This window comes from Dendropsophus ebraccatus, unplaced genomic scaffold, assembly GCF_027789765.1.
Source record: "Dendropsophus ebraccatus isolate aDenEbr1 unplaced genomic scaffold, aDenEbr1.pat pat_scaffold_951_ctg1, whole genome shotgun sequence".
Classification (NCBI taxonomy): domain Eukaryota; kingdom Metazoa; phylum Chordata; class Amphibia; order Anura; family Hylidae; genus Dendropsophus; species Dendropsophus ebraccatus.
Window position 1 is genome coordinate 22,598 of NW_027210551.1, and position 21,090 is coordinate 43,687.

Below are 21,090 nucleotides of genomic sequence, written 5' to 3' on the forward strand. Positions count from 1 at the left end.
GAGGCAAATAAACCCACCTGATGTTACGGGCCCCTAATTTGCCTCTAGATGTTAAAAGGGGTTATCTGGGGAGCTGAAAAGATATTTCCACCATTACCAGCATCTCACTTCCAGTTCGGACTCACCTCATTCCAACATCTTCTGACCTGGCAAAGGTCTGAGACAGTAGATCAGGTACTATGGTGTGATCACCACATGTGGGTGAAACTCACCGCCAGCAGTGGTCAATGTACGCGCAATGTTGTGATGACATCGGCAACATTGTTTGTACATTGGCCGCCACTGGTTTCACCCACATGCAACAATCGCAACAAAGTACCTGCCCCACTGTCTCAGGCCGCCTCCGTTTTGCTAGGTAAGAAGATGATGGTGTGAGAGGAGACCAAACCAGAAGTGAGACGCCGGCGAGGAAGGAAATGCCTTTTTAGTTACCTAGATAACCCCTTTAAGGGCACCTCCTCCAGACCCCTCTAGGTGTTGTGAGTGTCTACTCCTCCTATCTCTGATGGTAAAAGGGGGCTCCTCCTCCCCCATGTGTGGTAAATAAATCCTCCGGATGTTATGGGCGCCCCATTTACCACTTGATGTTAAAAGGGGTTATCTGGGGAGCTGAAAAGATATTTCCACCATTACCAGCATCTCACTTCCAGTTGGGACTCATCTCATCCCAACATCTTCTGACCTGGCAAAGGTCTGAGACAGTAGATCAGGTACTATGGTGTGATCACCACATGTGGGTGAAACTCACCGCCAGCAGTGGTCAATGTACGCGCAATGTTGTGATGACAGCGGCAACATTGTTTGTACATTGGCCGCCACTGGTTTCACCAGCATGCACCAATCACAACAAAGTACCTGCCCCACTGTCTCAGGCCACCTCCGTTTTGCCAGATAAGAAGATGATGGTGCGAGAGTAGACCAAACCAGAAGTGAGACGCCGGCGAGGAAGGAAATGCCTTTTTAGTTGCCTAGATAACCCCTTTAAGGGCACCTCCTCCAGACCCTCTAGGTGTTCTTAGAGTCTAGTCCTCCTATTTTTGGTGGTAAAAGTGGGCTCCTCCTTCCCCCTTGTGAGGCAAATAAATCCTCCGGATGTTACGGGCCCCTAATTTGCCTCTAGATGTTAAAAGGGGTTATCTGGGGAGCTGAAAAGATATTTCCACCATTACCAGCATCTCACTTCCAGTTGGGACTCATCTCATTCCAACATCTTCTGACCTGGCAAAGGTCTGAGACAGTAGATCAGGTACTATGGTGTGATCACCACATGTGGGTGAAACTTGCTGCCAGCAGTGGTCAATGTACGGGCAATGTTGTGATGACAGTGGCAACATTGTTTGTACATTGGCCGCCACTGGTTTCACCCGCATGCGACAATCACAACAAAGTACCTGCCCCACTGTCTCAGGCCGCCTCCGTTTTGCCAGGTGAGAAGATGATGGTGTGAGAGGAGACCAAACCAGAAGTGAGACACCGGCGAGGAAGGAAATGCCTTTTTAGTTACCTAGATAACCCCTTTAAGGGCACCTCCTCCAGACCCCTCTAGGTGTTGTGAGTGTCTACTCCTCCTATCTCTGATGGTAAAAGGGGGCTCCTCCTCCCCCATGTGTGGTAAATGTATCCTCCGGATGTTATGGGCGTCCCATTTACCACTTGATGTTGCGGACGCCTCCTCCTCCAGACAGCTCCAGATGGTCGGGTGTCTTCTCCTCACTCTGGCGGCGCTGTGTTACCTAGATAGGATATATAACAAGCAATGTGTTAATAATGACAGGTTACATATATAGGCTCCATATGAATATACAGTCAGAATAAAAGTGATCTGAGGTGTGAGGGGATTTTGGGTACTCACCTTTACTCCTCCTTGGTGGCGCAGCAGCAGCAGAACAGCGCCCGCAGTCTATAAGGGAAGGAGAAAAACCAGCATGACTTTCCTGAGATCAGACCCGTCAGCAGTGATGGGGAATAGACATTACACTGGAGAGAGGGGACTCAGTGCTATCTTAGTGGGTGAGATACAGGCGGCACCATGTCACTTGTATGTCTGTATTATGTACATGAGGCCTTTCATGGTTATTATATGTGACTGGTAATATAATATATAGTGATGACATGAGGATATACAGTGCAGCAATAGAGGTGTGTTATCATGTAAGTGTATCATCCCATATATTTACCTGGATAAGATGGATCTCCTCCTGCTGCTGCTTCTGCCAAGGAGAAATGACCAAGAAATGAAGGGAAATCAATGGTTAGTGTAGGGAAACCAGAATTTTTGAGCACATTATATAGAAACAATGCTCTTTTACCAGCTCTATTCACACCTGCAGTAATATACTATTCACCATTACCCACAATAGAAATTAGATCCCACCTCCAAATAGAGCGCCCCCGTCCTCTCTCTATATACAGCATGGTAAATAACAATTCCTTGCTTCACAATGTTATAGGTTTTGTTTCATTACCTGGGGATCTCCACGGCCGTCCCTTCGTCCTCCTCGTCCTCCTCTTCTTCTCTGTGTATAGAACGTAAACCATCTCATATATAAATATATTGTTATTTTTACACATTAAATATTTTATTGTAAAGAAGGTGATTGCAATAGTAATGTAGTGAGCTGTACACTGCTCTATACAATGACCATATAGTACTGTATATTGCAGGTACAGCCAGCTAAAGTATAAAGTGTATGGGGACCTTAACAACTAAGTCCCAGTGTCAGCAGTTTGTAATGTGAATAAATGCTGTTAAAATAAATAGAAAAATATGATTCTATGTCTACTTAGAGCGCCCCCTATCCTGCCCTCCCACTGCTCTTCTCTCTATACAGGATGGGAAAAAAATAAACGTGTATTCACAATACTATAAGCTTTGAGCCCTCACCTGGGGATGTCGTCAGCCACGTCCTCTTCCTCGTCGACGTCGATTTCACTGTGTAGAGAACATACACCAGCTTGTATATATATATATATATATATATATATATATATATATACACATTCTGTCTTCCTGTCGCTCCTCTCTCTATACAGTATAGTAAAAAAAAAAAAAAACTTGTATTCACAATACTATAAGCTTTGAGCCCTTACCTGGGGATGTCCGCAGCCGCGCCATCTTCCTCGTCGTCGTCGATTTCACTGTGAACATACACCAGCTTGTATATATATATATATATATATATATATATATATATATATATATATATACACACACACATATACACATCCTGTCTTCCTGCCGCTCCTCTCTCTATACAGGATGGTAAAAAAAATAAACATGTATTCACATTGCAATAAGCTTTGAGCCCTCACCTGGAAAAGTCCGCAGCCTCGTCCGCCTCCTCCTCTTCGTCAGTCTCACTGTATATAGAACATAAACCAGCTTGTGTGTATAAATATATATAGACATTTATTAAGACCGGAGTAAATCCAGCAGGACCTGTACCTACCACAAGGCAGCTGCAGAAATCTACAAGTGCTCCGCAGCAGGTACAGAAATCTACAAGTGCTCCGCAGCAGGTGTAGGTTTCTGCCCTGATTTTTCCCTGTTTTTCCCTGTTTTTCAGCATAAACCATGATAAATTAGTAGCAGATGGAGGCCACAGCTTTTTGTGCCCCTTTCTCAATGTGCTCAGGGCTGCACATATATAAATCTGCCCCATAGTTTTGGGGGATATGTGAATATACATATGTGAGTATTTGGTGGGGAACACAGATATAAATGGACTCATATTGTCATATCATGTAGATGGATGATTATATCTCTGCTGCTTCTTCATACTTACACGATGGTCTCCAGGCTCGGGATCCAACCGTGAAGCGGGTACTTGTCGTCTCTGTAACAGAGAACATAGGGTTGGTTAGGATGATTGTTACTTTGTCCCATTTAAAACTTTCAGAAAATGTTATTTATTGTGACATCTCAATAAGAACATGAAATCCATCAGAATATTTATTAACCCCTTTTCATCACTGCCAGTTTTCCCCTTAAGGGGATGTGCACATTGAGGAATAGGCGAGGAATTTAAAGCGGGATCCGCTCTTAGGGTGTGTTCACTCTTCAGAATCTGCACGGATAATCTCCAGTGGATTCCGCCGCTCGTCCCTGCTCGCACACGTGTGCCTCTCCACCTGTCCCATTCTATGGTCGGGCGGATTCCGACATCTGCCCAAAGCATTGACATGCCAATTCTTTGGGCGGATGGCGGAATCCCCCCGACCATAGAATGGAGTCAATCGAACAGGAGGAGATGTGAGCAGTGGAATCCGTGGCAGGTTATATGTGCGGATTCCATAATGTGAGCACACCCTACATTTCCGCTTGAAATTCTTCCCATAAAATTTGAATAGAGCAATTCCATTGTGTTCAATGGTATTTCTGCTCTGTTGTTCACACAGCAGAATTTTCTGCCGCGGATCCGCCTTCTGACAAAGAATTGACTTGCCAATTTTTTGGGCGATTCCAGCAGGGGAATCCTATAGAAGTCAATGGGGTTTGAATTCCGCTGGAATTCTGCTCCTATTCTGCCAGAGCTGAATAGATGAATTTCAAGCAGAAAACTTTCCTCTTCAATTCCTCGCTGGTAACCCGCCTCGGATTAGGCCACTCGCGCTGGAACGCATCTCCACCCATGCCATAGACTCTGTTCTATAGCCGGTCAGATTCCGCCATCCACCCGAAGAATTGACAAGTCAATTCTTTGGGTGGACGGCGGAATCCGTCCGACCATAAAATGGAGTCTATGGCAAGGGCAGAAATGTGTGCGAGCGGGGGCGAAAACTATTGTAAAAATAATTTATTAGATTTTTTTGCTGTTTTCGTGTAGTGTAATTACCTGAATATCCACGGGGTGTCCATCACGGCCATCTTCCACCTATTACATAATAATAAAAATAATAATTGCATATTATAAAGGGGATATTAGTCTGTCCTCCAAGTGCTGCATGTTGGGGGAAGTTTTATAGAAACATGTACATTGGAAATCCACTGGCCCAGATTTATTAGACCAGATGATCTGACTATAAATGCGCTGTTAGCACTGGGTATTTAGGTTGGAATATTTTTTTCACAATTTTGCACAAAATCTATGCAAAAAAACTCAGTATAAAGTACAATATGTGAGTTCACCTTAAAAAAAAGTCTTCTTACTTTTTTATATTAAAGCAAAGGACATTTTTTAAAATACCCAAGGGGATGTTGCTAGGCATTAGATCCCTCCTGTGTACCTGTAAGTGTCTTTAAGGTGTGGCTTAACCTGTAAGGTGCCACTGCTTCCCTAGCTCCAAGCCCCCCATTAGCCTTTCCCCCATCAGCGTGACTGATTGTTTTGGCTTGGCCGTCAGTCAGGATGGTAGAGGAGACTTATGCTAGGTTTACATGGAACAATAATTCGCCTGATCGTACGATTAACGATGTCGGAGTAACAGGTTTTTTTTCATAACGATCAGCATTTAGACGGTACGATATATCGTACGAAAATTCGTTTTGCGATTGTTTTAAAATCGCTTAAGCCGGCCGAAAGCCCGCCCGCAGCCCTCCCGCCCGCAGCCCGGCCCGCCCGCAGCCCGGCCCCCGCTCCTCCGCAGCCCGGCCCCGCATCCTACAGCCCCCTGCGACGGCTCGATTGCCCCCCCCCCGCCGGCCGATCAGCACCCCTGCCGCCCCGATCGCCACCCCCACTGAAGAGGAGCACTGATTGGCTGTAGAGGAGCTGTTTGAAATTCCCAGCTCCCCTCTTCAGCCAATCAATGCACTGAAGAGGGGAGCCGGGAATTTTGAACACCCGCTACGCTGAGCAGGTAAGGTATGCTCGTGGTCGGGGTGGCGATCGAGCCGGCGGGGGTGGCGATCGAGCCGGTGGGGGTGGCGATCGAGCCGGCGCAGGGGGCTGTAGGACGCGGGGCCGGGCTGCGGAGGAACGGGGGCCGGGCTGCGGGCGGGCGGACTTTTGCGACAACCGTTTACACAAAGCGATCAGCGAAATTTACACAAAGCGATCAGCGAAATTTTGGCTTCTAAAATCTGTCAGATAAATCTTTCTGTGTAAACGCACCCTTAGTTCAGACAAATCGCCATGTTACACGGCCTGATTGACAATGTAAATGAGCACCAATCTGCTAGATCGACTATTACCCAGCTCAATAATCGTGCAGCATGGACTGTATATATATTTGTTGTTAGCGATGTCCGTGTAGCCCTTGCCTTTAGTGTAAAATAATAAAGTATATACATACCTGCTACGCTCCCCAATGCTTCTACCCAGTCCCAGTATCTTCCTGGCTGCTGCTGCCGGGATGATACCGAGGAGCAGGCAGAAGCACCGGAGAGTGTGGCAGGTATGTATATACTTTATTATTTTCTTTACACAGTCATCAGCCATCAGCCGCACATCACTATTACATGTAGAGATATGAAGTCGGCGACTGATGATTTTAGGTCAGGACCAAAAGACACGATCGCTCTTTATTACACGGAGCAATGATCCACTGAATGGTCCTGATCCGGCAGATTCCGCTCAGTGTAATAAGGAAGAGCAGCTACCTAAACTCTTGTATGTATTTAGTGCTACGCCCACACTGATAGAGAGAAAATATTTTAAAAGAATAAAGGTGATGTTAAATGCATTAATATGGGGACGGAAAAGAGTAAGAACAAAACTGGAGAACTTATGTATCCCAATGACAAGAGGTGGATTGGGGGTCCCAGACGTGGAAAAATACTATTATGCTTCTGAAATATATTGGTTGGCCAGATGGAAGCAGGATGGGGCAATAGCATTAGTAATGGAACTTGGGATATTTTTCAAATCCTGGAGACAGGATTTCTGGGGAAGAAAGCTTGGAGTAATTTGGTCATGGTAAAGAATTTAGGGCCCTATTCCACCAGACGATTATCGTTCAGATTATCGTTAAATCGTTCGAATCTAAACGATAATCGTTCGGTTGAAATGCAGTTAACGATTAACGACTGAACGAGAAATCGTTGATCGCTTTATAAGACCTGGACCTATTTTTATCATTGCTCGTTTGCAAAACGTTCGCAAATCGTTCGCATTGAATAAGACATAAGTAACGATTATCGTTCCATGGAAATGAGTGAACGTTTTCAGGTCTTTCGCAATAGCGGTCGTTTGAGATCGTTAATCGTTAACGATTATGCAAACGATAATCGGCCGGTGGAATATGGCCCTTAGTTAGAACGTGGGAGTGGGTAAAAAAAAAATCTCTAAATAATCAGGGAGTAATGGAATTTGCCCCATTATGGTTATATGATGAGTTAGGAGAAGTTAGGAAATTGGGAGTAGTAAAAGTATTGGATGGGGTGGGGGTGAGAACAGAGATATAATGGACGGAAACATCATAAAGAGTTGGGACAGTCTAAAAGCAGAATACAAGATAGAGGAAAGACACTGGTTCTCTTATGTTAGATGCAGAAAAGCGTTAGTTGCAAGTCAGAATAATAGTAAGTTGCAAGGATGTAGCCCCAGCCCATTAGTTACAAAATTAAGGAGTGGATCAATTAAAAAGAAAGAGATCACAACAATATACTCGCACCTTATAATGGAACAACATATAGGGACTAAAAGTAAGGATAAATGGGAGGGAGTAATCGGGAGGATAGATGAAGATAGGTGGGAGAAAGTGTTGAGAAGTATTAAGGAAGTGTCAAGAGTGGGTAACTATAGAATAATTCAATTCAACTGTCTCTGCTTTATATTTATTGGAATTCTTATCAAAAACCTCCCTTTCCTTATTAGCAGAAAAATGCTGGAGCCGGATGAGATGTGAAAGTCACCGCCATCAATGCTTTTGTCTACTTGGTGTTTTCCGTCACTTTGGGACTTGGTGTGTGCTCTAGGTATGGCGTCTTTTCTTTACATATGTGTTGTGTGTTTTGTTACGTTTTTTGTTTTTTACTTTACAGTTCATGTGATTGAGGTTGGTTTCACACACGACAGTTTTTTTGGAAATCTGCCGCTGTAATTATTGAGCCAAAGCCAGGAGTGGATCCGGCAGGTAGGAGACATATAAGCGCTTCCTTTATTGTACCCATTACTTTGAATCCACTTCTGGTTTTGGCTCAAAAACTGCAATGGCAGCTTTACAAAGAACTGGCATGTGTAAATGCAGCCTCAAAGGGAAACCAATGAATCACATACTCTGCTATGGGGAAAAACACCACAAAAATCAGACACAAGAAAAACACTTTATTTAAACAAAATGCTGCAAGGTTTGCTAGAAAACAATACAAGTAATGTAACATAAAAAAAAGAGAAAAAAATTCAAATCAACTGGTGACTGAAAATGCCAGAGGTTTGTAATCTATGAAAAAATCTCAAGTCTGCCATTACTTATCAGCTGCTGTATGCCCTGCATGATGTGGTGTTTGCTTACTAGTCTGGAGAGCAGGAGAGGTTTTGTATGGGGATTTCCTGCTGCTCTGGACAGTTCATGACATGGACAGAGGTGGCAGCAGAGGGCACTGTGTCAGACTGGAAAGAATACACCACTTCCTGCAGGACATACAGCAGCTGATAAGTACCGGAAGAGTTGAGATTTTTAAGTAAATTACAAATCTCTGGCACTCTGTAGCACCTGTTGATTTGAAAGATTCCTTTTTTTTTTTTTTTTGCTGAATCGCCCCTTTTAAAAAAGAAAGCTCCAAATGCTGTTTTCATAGGTTTGTTTTTTAATACCAGATCCCCCTGCAAACTTGTCTGTGACTGATTATATTACTATACTATATGTTACTGTGAGATACTTACTCCAAATGCTCCAGACGTTCATCGATGTCGTCGCTGCTGTTGGTGATAGAATAGGGAAGATAGTGAGAACCAAACACACATTAGAGACATCAGTTTTCTGGCCAATAAGAAAAGGATAGTTCAGCAAACATTTTTTTTTCTTTCAAATCAGCTGGTGCCAGAAAAGTGCCAGAGATTTGTAATTTACTTCCATTAAAAAATCCCAAGTCCTCCATTACTTCTCAGCTGCTGCATGTCCTGCAGGAAGTGGTATTCTTTCCAGTCTGGACAGCAGGAAAGGTTTTCTATGGGGATTTGCTACTGCTCTGGGCAGTTCCTGTCCCAGACAGAGGTGGGAGCAGGGAGCAACTGTGTCAGACTGTAAAGAATACACCACTTCCGGCAGGACATACAGCAGCTGATAAGTATTGGAGATTTTTTTTTAATAGAAGTAAATTACAAAGTAAATTACAAATCTCTGGCACTTTCTGGCAACAGTTGATTTGAAAGAATTTTTTGGCTGAATTACCCCTTTAAAAAATAAAAAATCTCCTTACACTAATTTTCATAGGCTCGTTTTTTAAGACGAGACTATGAGATACTTACTCCCAATCGTCCGAATCCTCCGCGATGTCGCTGATGTCGCTCCTGTTAGTGAGAGAATAGAGAAGATAGTGAAAACCTAACACACATTAGAGACATCAGTGATGATCGGGGTCTATAGGGGAGGAATTATAGGGTCACACAAGTTTTACATTTTTAGTTTTACATTTAACCAAATGCTACAAATTTTGCTAGAAAAAATACAACTAATGTAAAATTAAAGGGATAGTTCAGCAAAAAAGTTTTTCTTTCAAAACAGCTGGTGCCAGAAAGTGCCAGAGATTTGTAATTTACTTCCATTAAAGAATCTCAAGTCCTCCATTACTTCTCAGCTGCTGTATGTCCTGCAGGAAGTGGTATTCTTTCTATTGTGGAAAGCAGGAGAGGTTTTCTATGGGGATTTGCTACTGCTCTGGGCAGTTCCTGTCCCAGACTTAGATGTCAGAGAGCAACAGACTGGAAAGAATACACCATTTCCTGCAGAACCTACAGCTGCTGAGAAGTACTGGAATTTTTTTAATATATGTGAATTACAAATCTTTGGCACTTTCTGGCTACAGCTAATTTGAAATAATTTTTTTTGCTGAATTACCCCTTTAAAAAAAAACTCCTAACACTGTAATTTCCATAGGCTTGTTGTTTAAGACGAGACTATGAGATACTTACTCCCAATCCTCTGTGTCCTCCTCGGTGTCGTCCTCGCTCCTGTAAGTGATAGAATAGAGAAGATAGTGAAAACCAGACACACATTAGAGACATCAGTTTTCTGGCAGAACGTCATTAATAAGAGACAATAATGATATTTAGAGACATCCTCAGGATGATCGGAGTCTATAGGGGAAGATGCAGTAAAAATAAATAGAAAATAGGATTCTATGTCTAACTAGAGCGCCCCCTATCCTGTCCTCCCCACGCTCCTCTCTCTATACAGGATGGTTAAAGAATAAACATGTATTCCCAATACTATAAGGTTTGAGCCCTCACCAGGGGATGTCCGCAGCCTCGTCCTCTTCCTCCTCTTCGTCAGTCTCACTGTATATAGATCAGAAACCAGCTTGTGTGTTAAATCTGCCCCATAGTGTTTGGGGATATGTGAATATACATATGTGAGTATTTGGTGGGGAACACAGATATAAATGGACTCATATTGTCATATCATGTAGATGGATGATTATATCTCTGCTGCTTCTTCATACTTACACGATGGTCTCCAGGCTCGGGATCCAACTGTAGAGCGGGTACTTGTCGTCTCTGTAACAGAGAACATAGGGTTGGTTAGGAGGATTGGTACTTGGTCCCATTTGAAACTATCAGAAAATGTTATTTATTGTGACCTCTCAATAAGAACATGAAATCCATCAGGATATTTATTAACCCCTTGTCATCACTGCCAGTTTTCCCCTTGAGGAATAGGCCAGGAATTTGAAGGAGGATCTGCTCTTAGGGTGTGTTCACACTTCAGAATCTGCACGGATAATCCCCAGTGTATTCCGCCGCTCGCCCCTGCTCGCACCTGTGTGCCTCTCCACCTGTCCCATAGACTCCATTCTATAATCGGGCGGATTCCGACATCTGCCCAAAGAATTGACATGTCAATTCTTTGTGCGGATGGCGGAATCCCCCGACCATAGAATGGAGTCAATGGAACAGGAGGAGATGCGAGCAGTGGAATCCATGGCAGGTTATCCGTGCAGATTCCATAATGTGAACACACCCTAAATTTCCGTGTGAAATTCTTCCCATAAATAATGAATAGAGCAATTTTCTATTGTGTTCAATGGGATTTCCGCTCTGTTATTCACACAGCAGAATTTTCCATCAGAATTTTCTGACACGGATCCGCCATCCGACAAAGAATTGACATGTAAATTTTTTGGGCCGATTCCTCCAGGGGAATCCTATAGAAGTCAATGGGGTTTGAATTCTGCTCCTATTCTGCCAGAGCTGAATAGAGGAATTTCAAGCAGAAAACTTTCCTCTTCAATTACTTACTAGTAACCCGCCTCGGATTAGGCCACACGCGCTGGACCACATCTCCACCCGTGCCATAGACTCCGTTCTAGTGACAAGTCAATTCTTTGGGTAGGTGGCGGAATCTGACCGGCCATAGAACGGAGTCTATGGAACGGGCAGAGATTTGTGCGAGCGGGAGCAAAAGCTATTGTAAAAATGATTTATTTGATTTTTTTCTGCTGTTTTAATGTAGTGTAATTACCTGAAAATCCACGGGGCGTCCATCACGGCCATCTTCCACCTATTACATAATAATAAAAAATAATTGCATATTATAAAGGGGATATTAGTCTGTCCTCCAAGTGCTGCATATTGGGGGAGGTTTTATAGAAACATGTACATTGGAAATCCACTGGCCCAGATTTATTAGACCAGATGATGGGACTATAAATGCGCTGTTAGCACTGGGGATTTGGGATGAGATGTGAAAGTCACCACAATCAGTGATTTTGTCTTCTTGGTGGTTTCCGTCACTTTGGGACCTTGGTGTGTGCTCTAGGTATGGCGTCTATTCTTTACATGTGTGCTGTGTGTTTTGTTAAAGGGGTACTCCAGTGTGGGGGGGGCACTTTTCTACTGGGACCGGGCAGGAGGTGGCCGAGGAAAAAGCCGTCCACTCACCTCCCCGGTTCCAGCGGCGGGTCCCGCATCGCGGTGCTCCGGTGCCCGATTCCCAGCCGCTTCCCGAGACGTGACTTCTCAGGTCCGCTCAGCCACTCAGTGAAGGAGGCGGGATCTGAGCGGACTTGAAACGGATCCCGCCTCCTTCACTTCAAATGGATGGATGACATTTATATTTTTGTATATTTATTTTTGATTGTTGATATGCAATGACATTCGTTGTAAAGAAAAAAAAAGTTTTTGTTTTTTCACTTTACAGTTCATGTGATTGAGGTTGGTTTCACACAAGACAGTTTTTTTGGAAATCTGCCACTGGAATTTTTGAGCCAAAGCAAGGAGTGGATCCGGCAGGTAGGAGACATATAAGCGCTTCCTTTATTGTACCCATTACTTTGAATCCATTGAACCCATTACTTTGAAAATCTTAAGTCTTCCATTACTTATCAGCTGCTGCATGTCCTGCATGATGTGGTGTATTCTTTCCAGTCTGGAGAGTAGAAGGGGGTTTTCTATGGGGATTTGCTGCTGCTCTGGACAGTTCATGACATGGACAGAGGTGGTAGCAGAGAGCACTGTGTCAGACTGGAAAGAATACACCACTTCCTGCAGGACGTGCAGCAGCTGATAAGTACTGGAAGAGTTGAGATTTTTAAGTAAATGACAAATCTCTGGCACTCAAAAATGCAGAAAGCTCCAAATGCTGTTTTTCAAAGTTTTGTTTTTTAATACGTGATCCCCTGCAAACATGTCTGTGACTGATTATATTACTATACTATATGTTACTGTGAGATACTTACTCCAAATCCTCCAGACGCTCATCGATGTCGTCGCTGCTGTTGGTGATAGAATAGAGAAGATGGTGAGAACCAAACACACGTTGGAGACATCAGTTTTCTGGCAGAACTTCACCAATAAGAAGGTAGTAGAAAGGATTGTTAAGCAAAAAGTTTTTCCTTTCAAACCAGCTGGTGCCAGAAAAGTGCCAGAGATTTAGAGATTTGTAATTTACTTCCATTAAAAAATCCCAAGTCATCCATTACTTATCAGCTGCTGAATGTCCTGCAGGAAGTGGTATTCTTTCCAGTCTAGAAAGCAGGAAAGGTTTTCTATGGGGATTTGCTACAGTGCAGTTCCTGTCCCAGACTTAGATGGCAGCATAGAGCAACTGTGTCAGACTGGAAAGAATACACCACTTCATGCAGGACATATAGCAGCTGATAAGTATTGGAGATTTTTTTATATTGAAGTAAATTACAAATCTCTGGCACTTTCTGGCACCTGTTGATTCAAAAGAATTTTTTTTTGCTGAATTACCCCTCAAAAAACAAACAAAAAAAAGCTCCTAACACCTGTAATTTTTATAGGCTTGTTGTTGAAGACGAGACTATGAGATACTTACTCCCAATCGTCTGAATCCTCCGCGATGTCGTCGATGTCGCTCCTGTTAGTGATAGAATAGAGAAGATAGTGAAAACCTAACACACATTAGAGACATCAGTGATGATCGGGGTCTATAGGGGAGGAATTATAGGGTCACACAAGTTTTATATCTTCAGTTTAGATTTACTCACCCGAAATCCGATTCTTCATCTAAAGAAAAAAAATAGAAAAGCGTTAGTTTAGAGAACTGCTTTATACATTGTAGAGATACATAGATACATAGAGATATTATAGACAAAACTCACCCTCGGCGTCATCCAGTCCAGCCTGAAATAGGAAATAGAGAGAGTAAGCAGAGGACATTGGTATATTGCTGAGCATGAGACCTCCTTCTGTGCCCATCTGACCTATGTGCTTGGATGGGATAGGGTGTAGGTGGGGGCACTATTACACTGCTCATCCAGGATTAGACACACACTCATTTCTTCCAAAAACAGACGGGGGGCTGATTTAGTGGGCTATGAAGTAAAATGGTCAGATTTGTAATCCCGCTGTCAGTCCGCTCTGTGGAGAAGGTGGGGGGCAGCCCGAGGACCATATGGATAACATCTAGGCTTTTCCATGTGGTCCTGGGGCTGTCTCTACCTTTTCCACGGAGAGGACAGACAGCGGGATTACAAAGCCGATCACATTGCTCTTGCATACTGCTCCCCAGTATCTTCATTGCTTCTGCCCGCTGTCCTTAGCTGCTGGTGGAACTCCAGAGACGGTCTGTGAAGTTCCACTGGCAGCTGCGGACAACGGGCAGAAGCCAGGAAAATATGGGGGAGCGGGCAGAAGCATCGGGGAGCGGGCAGAGGTATGTATATACTTTATTATTTTCTTTATACAGTCATCAGCCATCGGCCGTGCATCGTTATTACACGTAGTGATGCGCAGTCGGCGGCCAATGTTTGTAGGTCAGGACCAAAAATAACCAATCAGTCGATGATCATTGTCTTTATTACAAGGAGAAATAATCTGCAGAATCGGAGCTCTGGCTAGGAGGACCCCACTCTTTTCTAGCTGGGTGTCTGTTTGTGAACCAGCACACTTATGTTTGTGAACAGGTGTGAAGTATCTTTTCAACGCAAGGTATTTCTAGTTTTTTACACTCATACTTCTACTTATACCTTTGCCATCTTTGTCTTGGCCAATTGTTTTTTTTTTCTTTATTGAAAAATACAATTACAAACGGTAAAACGAGATATCTGAACAAGAGAGATATTGCAAACCTGATTGTGGCAATCCATTTCTGAGAAAATTCTGTTTTGGTTTTTTTTTATGTGCTACATGACCACCTTCCCATTGGAAAATTTGCCCTTGATCCAATATGGCGGCCATCAAAATGGTGACGGAATATCAATAAAAAGTACAAATTCCCCAAACCAGCGCCGCAGATGAATATAATGAAGGTAGATGAGTAATCAGTGTCTGTGGATAATTTTATTAGAATCCCATCCAGTACACATTGGGGTAATATACCGTCATATGGTGTCACACATACATATACATATACCGTCATATTGTGTCACACATACATATACATATACCGTCATATTGTGTTGCATAGAAAACTCTCCTATATACTGCACACCCTATTTGTGGTAAAATGCGGACAATAAACTAACAAATCCGTGTAAGCTTTTATCTTAGATCTAGGGGATTATGTGAGTTATCCAGAATTATAAATGTATTGATTTATTTATTTCTGATTTATTTCAAGAACAGCGCCATGCTGATCCTCAGGTGTTATGTGGTATTACAACTCAGTTTTATTCACTTCACTAGAAAATGTGCTGCAATACCACAGAAAAACCGGGGACAATAGTGGCGCTGTTTATGGATGGGAGCAGCGATGGCCCAGATGTATCAAACTGTTGTTGTTGTTGGCAGTGTCAAACAACGGCCACTGTTTTATTTCTATTTGGATTGTAGGCAGATTTGGGTGTGCCTGGAATCCAATTAACCATAGACATCTGTTCAATATACAGCCATCAGAATGGCCATACAGTTCAATGTGTGCACAGTTTGAACAACGGCCGTTGTTTCTGCACTAGCGGCCGTAAATAATAGACAAGTCAATTGTTTGTGTGGCTGTAGCTAACAACCGCCATTGTTCAATACAGCGTGTGAATAAAAGATGCTGTTTGCATAGAGTTCAATGCAGTGCATTATTTTATCACAAGAACGGCCGTTCTTGTCATAAAAAATACATTATGTGCGCATAGCTTAACACTGAAACTGGTGTCGCTGGCCCACAGCAACCAATCACAGCTCAGCTTTCAGGTGAATCTGTCAGGTCCACAGCAACCAATCACAGCTCAGCTTTCAGGGGAATCTGTCAGGTCCATACCAGGTACAGAGCTGCAGACACAGGCAGAGAGGTGATAGAGAGAGAATACAAGGGAAGCCTGGGTCTTTGCTGACGGCCATTTGCAGAGTTATACAATTGCATTTTCTATGCGCTCAATCATTTATTTCCTCTTGACACCCCGACCTCACTCACATATAGGAACCTACGCGCTATAGACACCCAACAACTACTAGATACCGTACAGTTATCATTGCCCCCCACCTCTTCCCTCTCCTGTCCTAATTTGGCTGCCAAACAATACCACGTCACCCTCAAAACCACCCTGGACAAACTTGCACCCCCTATACCCCAAACAGGAAAGTGCCCGCGATTCCGGACTGGTAGAGAGCCAGCCTCGGCCGCCGTCCGATCACCCGCACACCCCCATCCCCCCCGCACCGCACACTCTGCCTGGCACTACAGGGCTGGCCGGCCAGAGTGCGGTGCAGATCCCCGCCCGCGCCGCCTAACCCCCAGTACCCGCTACCAACACCCCCGCCCCACCCCGCCACCGCCGCTCACCACCGGAACTCCGGCTCTCATCTGACCCTCTCCCCCCCCCCCCGCCTTCCCCGGGAACCTCCGACCGCCGCCGCCGCCCGGACCTCAGCACTGCACTCTGACCCGGACCCCAACCTCGCGGCCCCGACAGAGCAGGATGCAGGACAGGTGAGATTACCCCTTAGGACTACTACTCCCACCATGCTCTGCTGGCAGGCCATGATGGGAGTTGTAGTTCTGCAGCCTGTGGCCATTCAGGTTGCAGAACTACAACTCCCACCATATCTTGCTGACAGGTCATGATGGGACTTGTACTTCTGCAGCCTGTGGCCATCCAGGTTGCAGAAGTACAACTCCCATCATGGCTCTGCTGGCAGGCCATGATGGGAGTTGTAGTTCTGCAGTCTGTGGCCATCCAGGTTGCAGACCTACAACTCTCATCATGCCTTGCTGACAGGCCATGATGGGAGTTGTAGTTCTGCAGTCTGTGGCCATCCAGGTTGCAGACTTACAACTCCCATCATGCCTTGCTGACAGGCCATGATGGGAGTTGTAGTTCTGCAGTCTGTGGCCATCCAGGTACACGGGTACCTGTGATTTATGTTGGCATACTAGACCATATTATCTCATCAGGAAATCCTGAAGGTTTTTCCTGATGGTTTCCTGATGGTAAAAACGGATTACTGTCAGGAAATCCTGATACTTTCCTGATGACATTTGAGGCCTCCTGATCAGGATTTCCTGACAGTAAAAACTGACACGGACGTGTGAATGGGGCCTCAGATGGTGTTCTAGGTGTGCTGAACGTCTGTGGAGGAAATCCAAGACAACAGCCAACCTTCTACATTATAAGTCTATGCTTAGAAGCTACTACTCTGCTCTTCACTCTGCTAAGCAATCCTACTTTACCACTTTGATCTCTTCTCTTTCCCATAACCCAAAACGTCTCTTTGATACCCTCAACTCTCTCCTTAAACCCAAACCTCAGACACCCATCACTAACCTCTGTGCTGAAGACTTAGCCAACTACTTCAAGGACAAAATAGACACAATCCGCCAGGAGATCATCTCCCATTCCCCAGGTAATATTAATCCTATTCCCTCTCACTGTTCCTCCTCATCCTCTCAGCCTTTGAGCCAGTGACAGAGGAGGAAGTCTCCAGACTCCTCTCCTCCTCTCGCCCCACCACCTGCCCTAGTGACCCTATTCCCTCACACCTCGTCCAGTCTCTCTCTCCTGTTGTCACTACCTACCTTACTAAGATCTTCAACCTCTCCTTCTCCTCTGGCATCTTCCCCTCGACTTTCAAACACTCCACCATCACTCCATTACTGAAAAAACCCTCTCTTCCTTTTATCTCTAAATTGTTGGAACGTCTGGTCTATTCAAGCCTAACTCGCTACCTCTCTGAAAACTCTCTTCTTGACCCCCTTCAGTCTGGTTTCCGTCCTCACCACTCTACAGAAACTGCCCTGACTAAAGTCTCTAATGATCTCCTCTCCACCGAATCTAAAGGTGACCATTCACTTCTCATTCTCCTGGATCTGCAGCTTTTGACACTGTAGCCCACCAGCTCCTCCTCTCCATGCTCTGCTCTATCTGTATGTGACACTGTAGACCACCAGCTCCTCCTCTCCACGCTCCGCTCTATCTGTATGTGACACTGTAGCCCACCAGCTCCTCCTCTCCACGCTCTGCTCTATCTGTATGTGACACTGTAGACCACCAGCTCCTCCTCTCCATGCTCCGCTCTATCTGTATGTGACACTGTAGCCCACCAGCTCCTCCTCTCCACGCTCCGCTCTATCTGTATGTGACACTGTAGCCCACCAGCTCCTCCTCTCCATGCTCTGCTCTATCTGTATGTGACACTGTAGACCACCAGCTCCTCCTCTCCATGCTCTGCTCTATCTGTATGTGACACTGTAACCCACCAGCTCCTCCTCTCCATGCTCTGCTCTATCTGTATGTGACACTGTAGCCCACCAGCTCCTCCTCTCCATGCTCTGCTCTATCTGTATGTGACACTGTAGCCCACCAGCTCCTCCTCTCCATGCTCCGCTCTATCTGTATGTGACACTGTAGACCACCAGCTCCTCCTCTCCACGCTCCGCTCTATCTGTATGTGACACTGTAGACCACCAGCTCCTCCTCTCCATGCTCTGCTCTATCTGTATGTGACACTGTAGCCCACCAGCTCCTCCTCTCCATGCTCTGCTCTATCTGTATGTGACACTGTAGACCACCAGCTCCTCCTCTCCATGCTCTGCTCTATCTGTATGTGACACTGTAAACCACCAGCTCCTCCTCTCCACGCTCCGCTCTATCTGTATGTGACACTGTAGCCCACCAGCTCCTCCTCTCCATGCTCTGCTCTATCTGTATGTGACACTGTAGACCACCAGCTCCTCCTCTCCATGCTCTGCTCTATCTGTATGTGACACTGTAACCCACCAGCTCCTCCTCTCCATGCTCCGCTCTATCTGTATGTGACACTGTAGCCCACCAGCTCCTCCTCTCCATGCTCTGCTCTATCTGTATGTGACACTGTAGACCACCAGCTCCTCCTCTCCATGCTCCGCTCTATCTGTATGTGACACTGTAACCCACCAGCTCTTCCTCTCCATGCTCCGCTCTATCTGTATGTGACACTGTAGCCCACCAGCTCCTCCTCTCCATGCTCTGCTCTATCTGTATGTGACACTGTAGCCCACCAGCTCCTCCTCTCCATGCTCTGCTCTATCTGTATGTGACACTGTAGCCCACCAGCTCCTCCTCTCCATGCTCTGCTCTATCTGTATGTGACACTGTAGCCCACCAGCTCCTCCTCTCCATGCTCTGCTCTATCTGTATGTGACACTGTAGCCCACCAGCTCCTCCTCTCCATGCTCTGCTCTATCTGTATGTGACACTGTAGCCCACCAGCTCCTCCTCTCCATGCTCTGCTCTATCTGTATGTGACACTGTAGCCCACCAGCTCCTCCTCTCCATGCTCTGCTCTATCTGTATGTGACACTGTAGCCCACCAGCTCCTCCTCTCCATGCTCTGCTCTATCTGTATGTGACACTGTAGACCACCAGCTCCTCCTCTCCACGCTCCGCTCTATCGGCCTCAAGGACTCTGCTCTTTCCTGGTTCTCCTCCTATCTCTCCGACCGCTCCTTTTGTGTATCACTTTCTGGCTCCACCTCATCTTCTCTCCCCCTTACAGTCGGGGTTCCTCAGGGATCAGTCCTGGGTCCTCACCTTTTCTTACTTTACACTTTACCCATCGGACAAATCATCAGCAAGTTTGGTTTTCAGTACCATCTCTATGCTGATGATACCCAGCTACATACCTCCTCCCATGATATCACCCCCGCTCTTCTACAGAACACCAGTAACTGTCTGTCTGCCGTCTCTAATGCTATGTCCTCCCTATTCCTAAAACTCAACCTTGCTAAGACTGAGCTGCTTGTCTTCCCTCCCTCTGCTAACCGCCCCCCACCTGACATCTCTGTCTGTGGTGCAACCATAACCCCTACACAACAAGCCCGCTGCCTTGGGGTTATATTTGACTCGGATCTGTCCTTCACTCCTCATATTAAATCTCTTTCACGTTCCTGTAATCTGCATCTAAAAAACATTTCTAAAATCCGTCCCTTCCTTCCTGTCGAATCTGCTAAAACTCTCATTGTCGCTCTTATTCATTCCCGTCTAGACTACTGCAATTCCTTACTAATCGGCCTTCCATCCTCTAAACTCTCCTCTCTCCAGTCCATTCTCAATACAGCGGCCAGGCTCATCTCCATGTCCAGCCGCTATACAGATGCCTCCCCCCTGTGCCAGTCACTACATTGGCTCCCTATTAAACACAGGATACAATACAAACTCCTCCTGCTCACCCATAAAGCCCTCCACAGTACTGCACCTCCCTATATCTCCTCCCTCATCTCTGTCTACTGCCCGTGCCTTACGCTCCTCTAACGACTTACGATTAACGTCCACCTTAATCCGCACCTCTCACTCCCGTCTCCAGGACTTCACCCGAGCTGCACCAGTTCTATGGAATGCATTACCCAAGACTGTCAGACTCACCTCCAATACACAAAGCTTCAAACGTGCCCTCAAAACTCATCTGTTCAAGCAGGCTTACCAGGTTCCCTAATTTTGACAGCTACCCTAAAACCCAACACCCCCCCCCCCCCCCCCCCCCCCCCACACACACACACACACTTCAAGAATTTAAGCACTTAGACCTGTGCATGCAGGCATTGGCTGGTGACAGGTTCACCCACCCTTACTTGCACTGCCTTATTTATAAAGATGGCCGGACCACAAGAACAATGATGCACTTTTCCCCTCTGCCATTTTGTCTCGCACCCCCTCCTGATAGTGTGTAAGCTCATGCATGCGAGCAGGGACCTCACTCCTCTTGTATGGATAACTATATGTATATCTCTGTAATGTCTGATTTCTGTCTATGTATGTACCCCCAGAATTGTAAAGTGCTGCGGAATCTGTTGGCGCTATATAGATAAAATTTATTATTATTATAAATTATTCCCTAATCTACAAAGCAGAAATCTGCAACATAAAATTCACAGTATAAAATCTGCAGCAAACACAGTACATGTGAATGTTCCCTTAAAGACAAAGCAGCATGTGCTACATTTAGGCTGGATTTCCCCAAAGTATCCAAAAAACAAAAACTCCAGTATTGCTGCATGGTATAGACCAGTCCCCATATGTATACTGCTAGTAGATGAATGGTGGTCTGCTCATCCTGAATGTGCAGGGTAGGAGGATGGAGATAGTAGGGAGCAGCTTTGTACCTAATGGGCCCCATGTCA

General features: G+C 45.3%; 1 protein-coding gene across 1 annotated transcript; it reads right to left on the bottom strand.

Moving 5' to 3' along the window:
- Positions 1 to 1,495: 1,495 nt before the first annotated feature.
- Positions 1,496 to 13,682, bottom strand: LOC138781151 (nucleolin-like). Its single transcript, XM_069956776.1, has 19 exons — positions 13,667 to 13,682; positions 13,553 to 13,571; positions 13,381 to 13,422; positions 12,779 to 12,814; positions 11,563 to 11,601; positions 10,548 to 10,598; positions 10,332 to 10,379; positions 10,014 to 10,052; positions 9,351 to 9,392; positions 8,766 to 8,801; positions 4,836 to 4,874; positions 3,786 to 3,836; positions 3,313 to 3,360; positions 3,091 to 3,138; positions 2,885 to 2,932; positions 2,466 to 2,516; positions 2,178 to 2,210; positions 1,853 to 1,900; positions 1,496 to 1,733 (listed from the first exon to the last, which is right to left on the bottom strand). Exons 5-18 carry the CDS (start codon positions 11,592 to 11,594, stop codon positions 1,855 to 1,857), a joined length of 612 nt encoding a protein of 203 aa, XP_069812877.1. The 5' UTR covers positions 11,595 to 11,601; positions 12,779 to 12,814; positions 13,381 to 13,422; positions 13,553 to 13,571; positions 13,667 to 13,682; the 3' UTR covers positions 1,496 to 1,733; positions 1,853 to 1,854.
- Between the last annotated feature and the right edge of the window lie 7,408 nt (positions 13,683 to 21,090).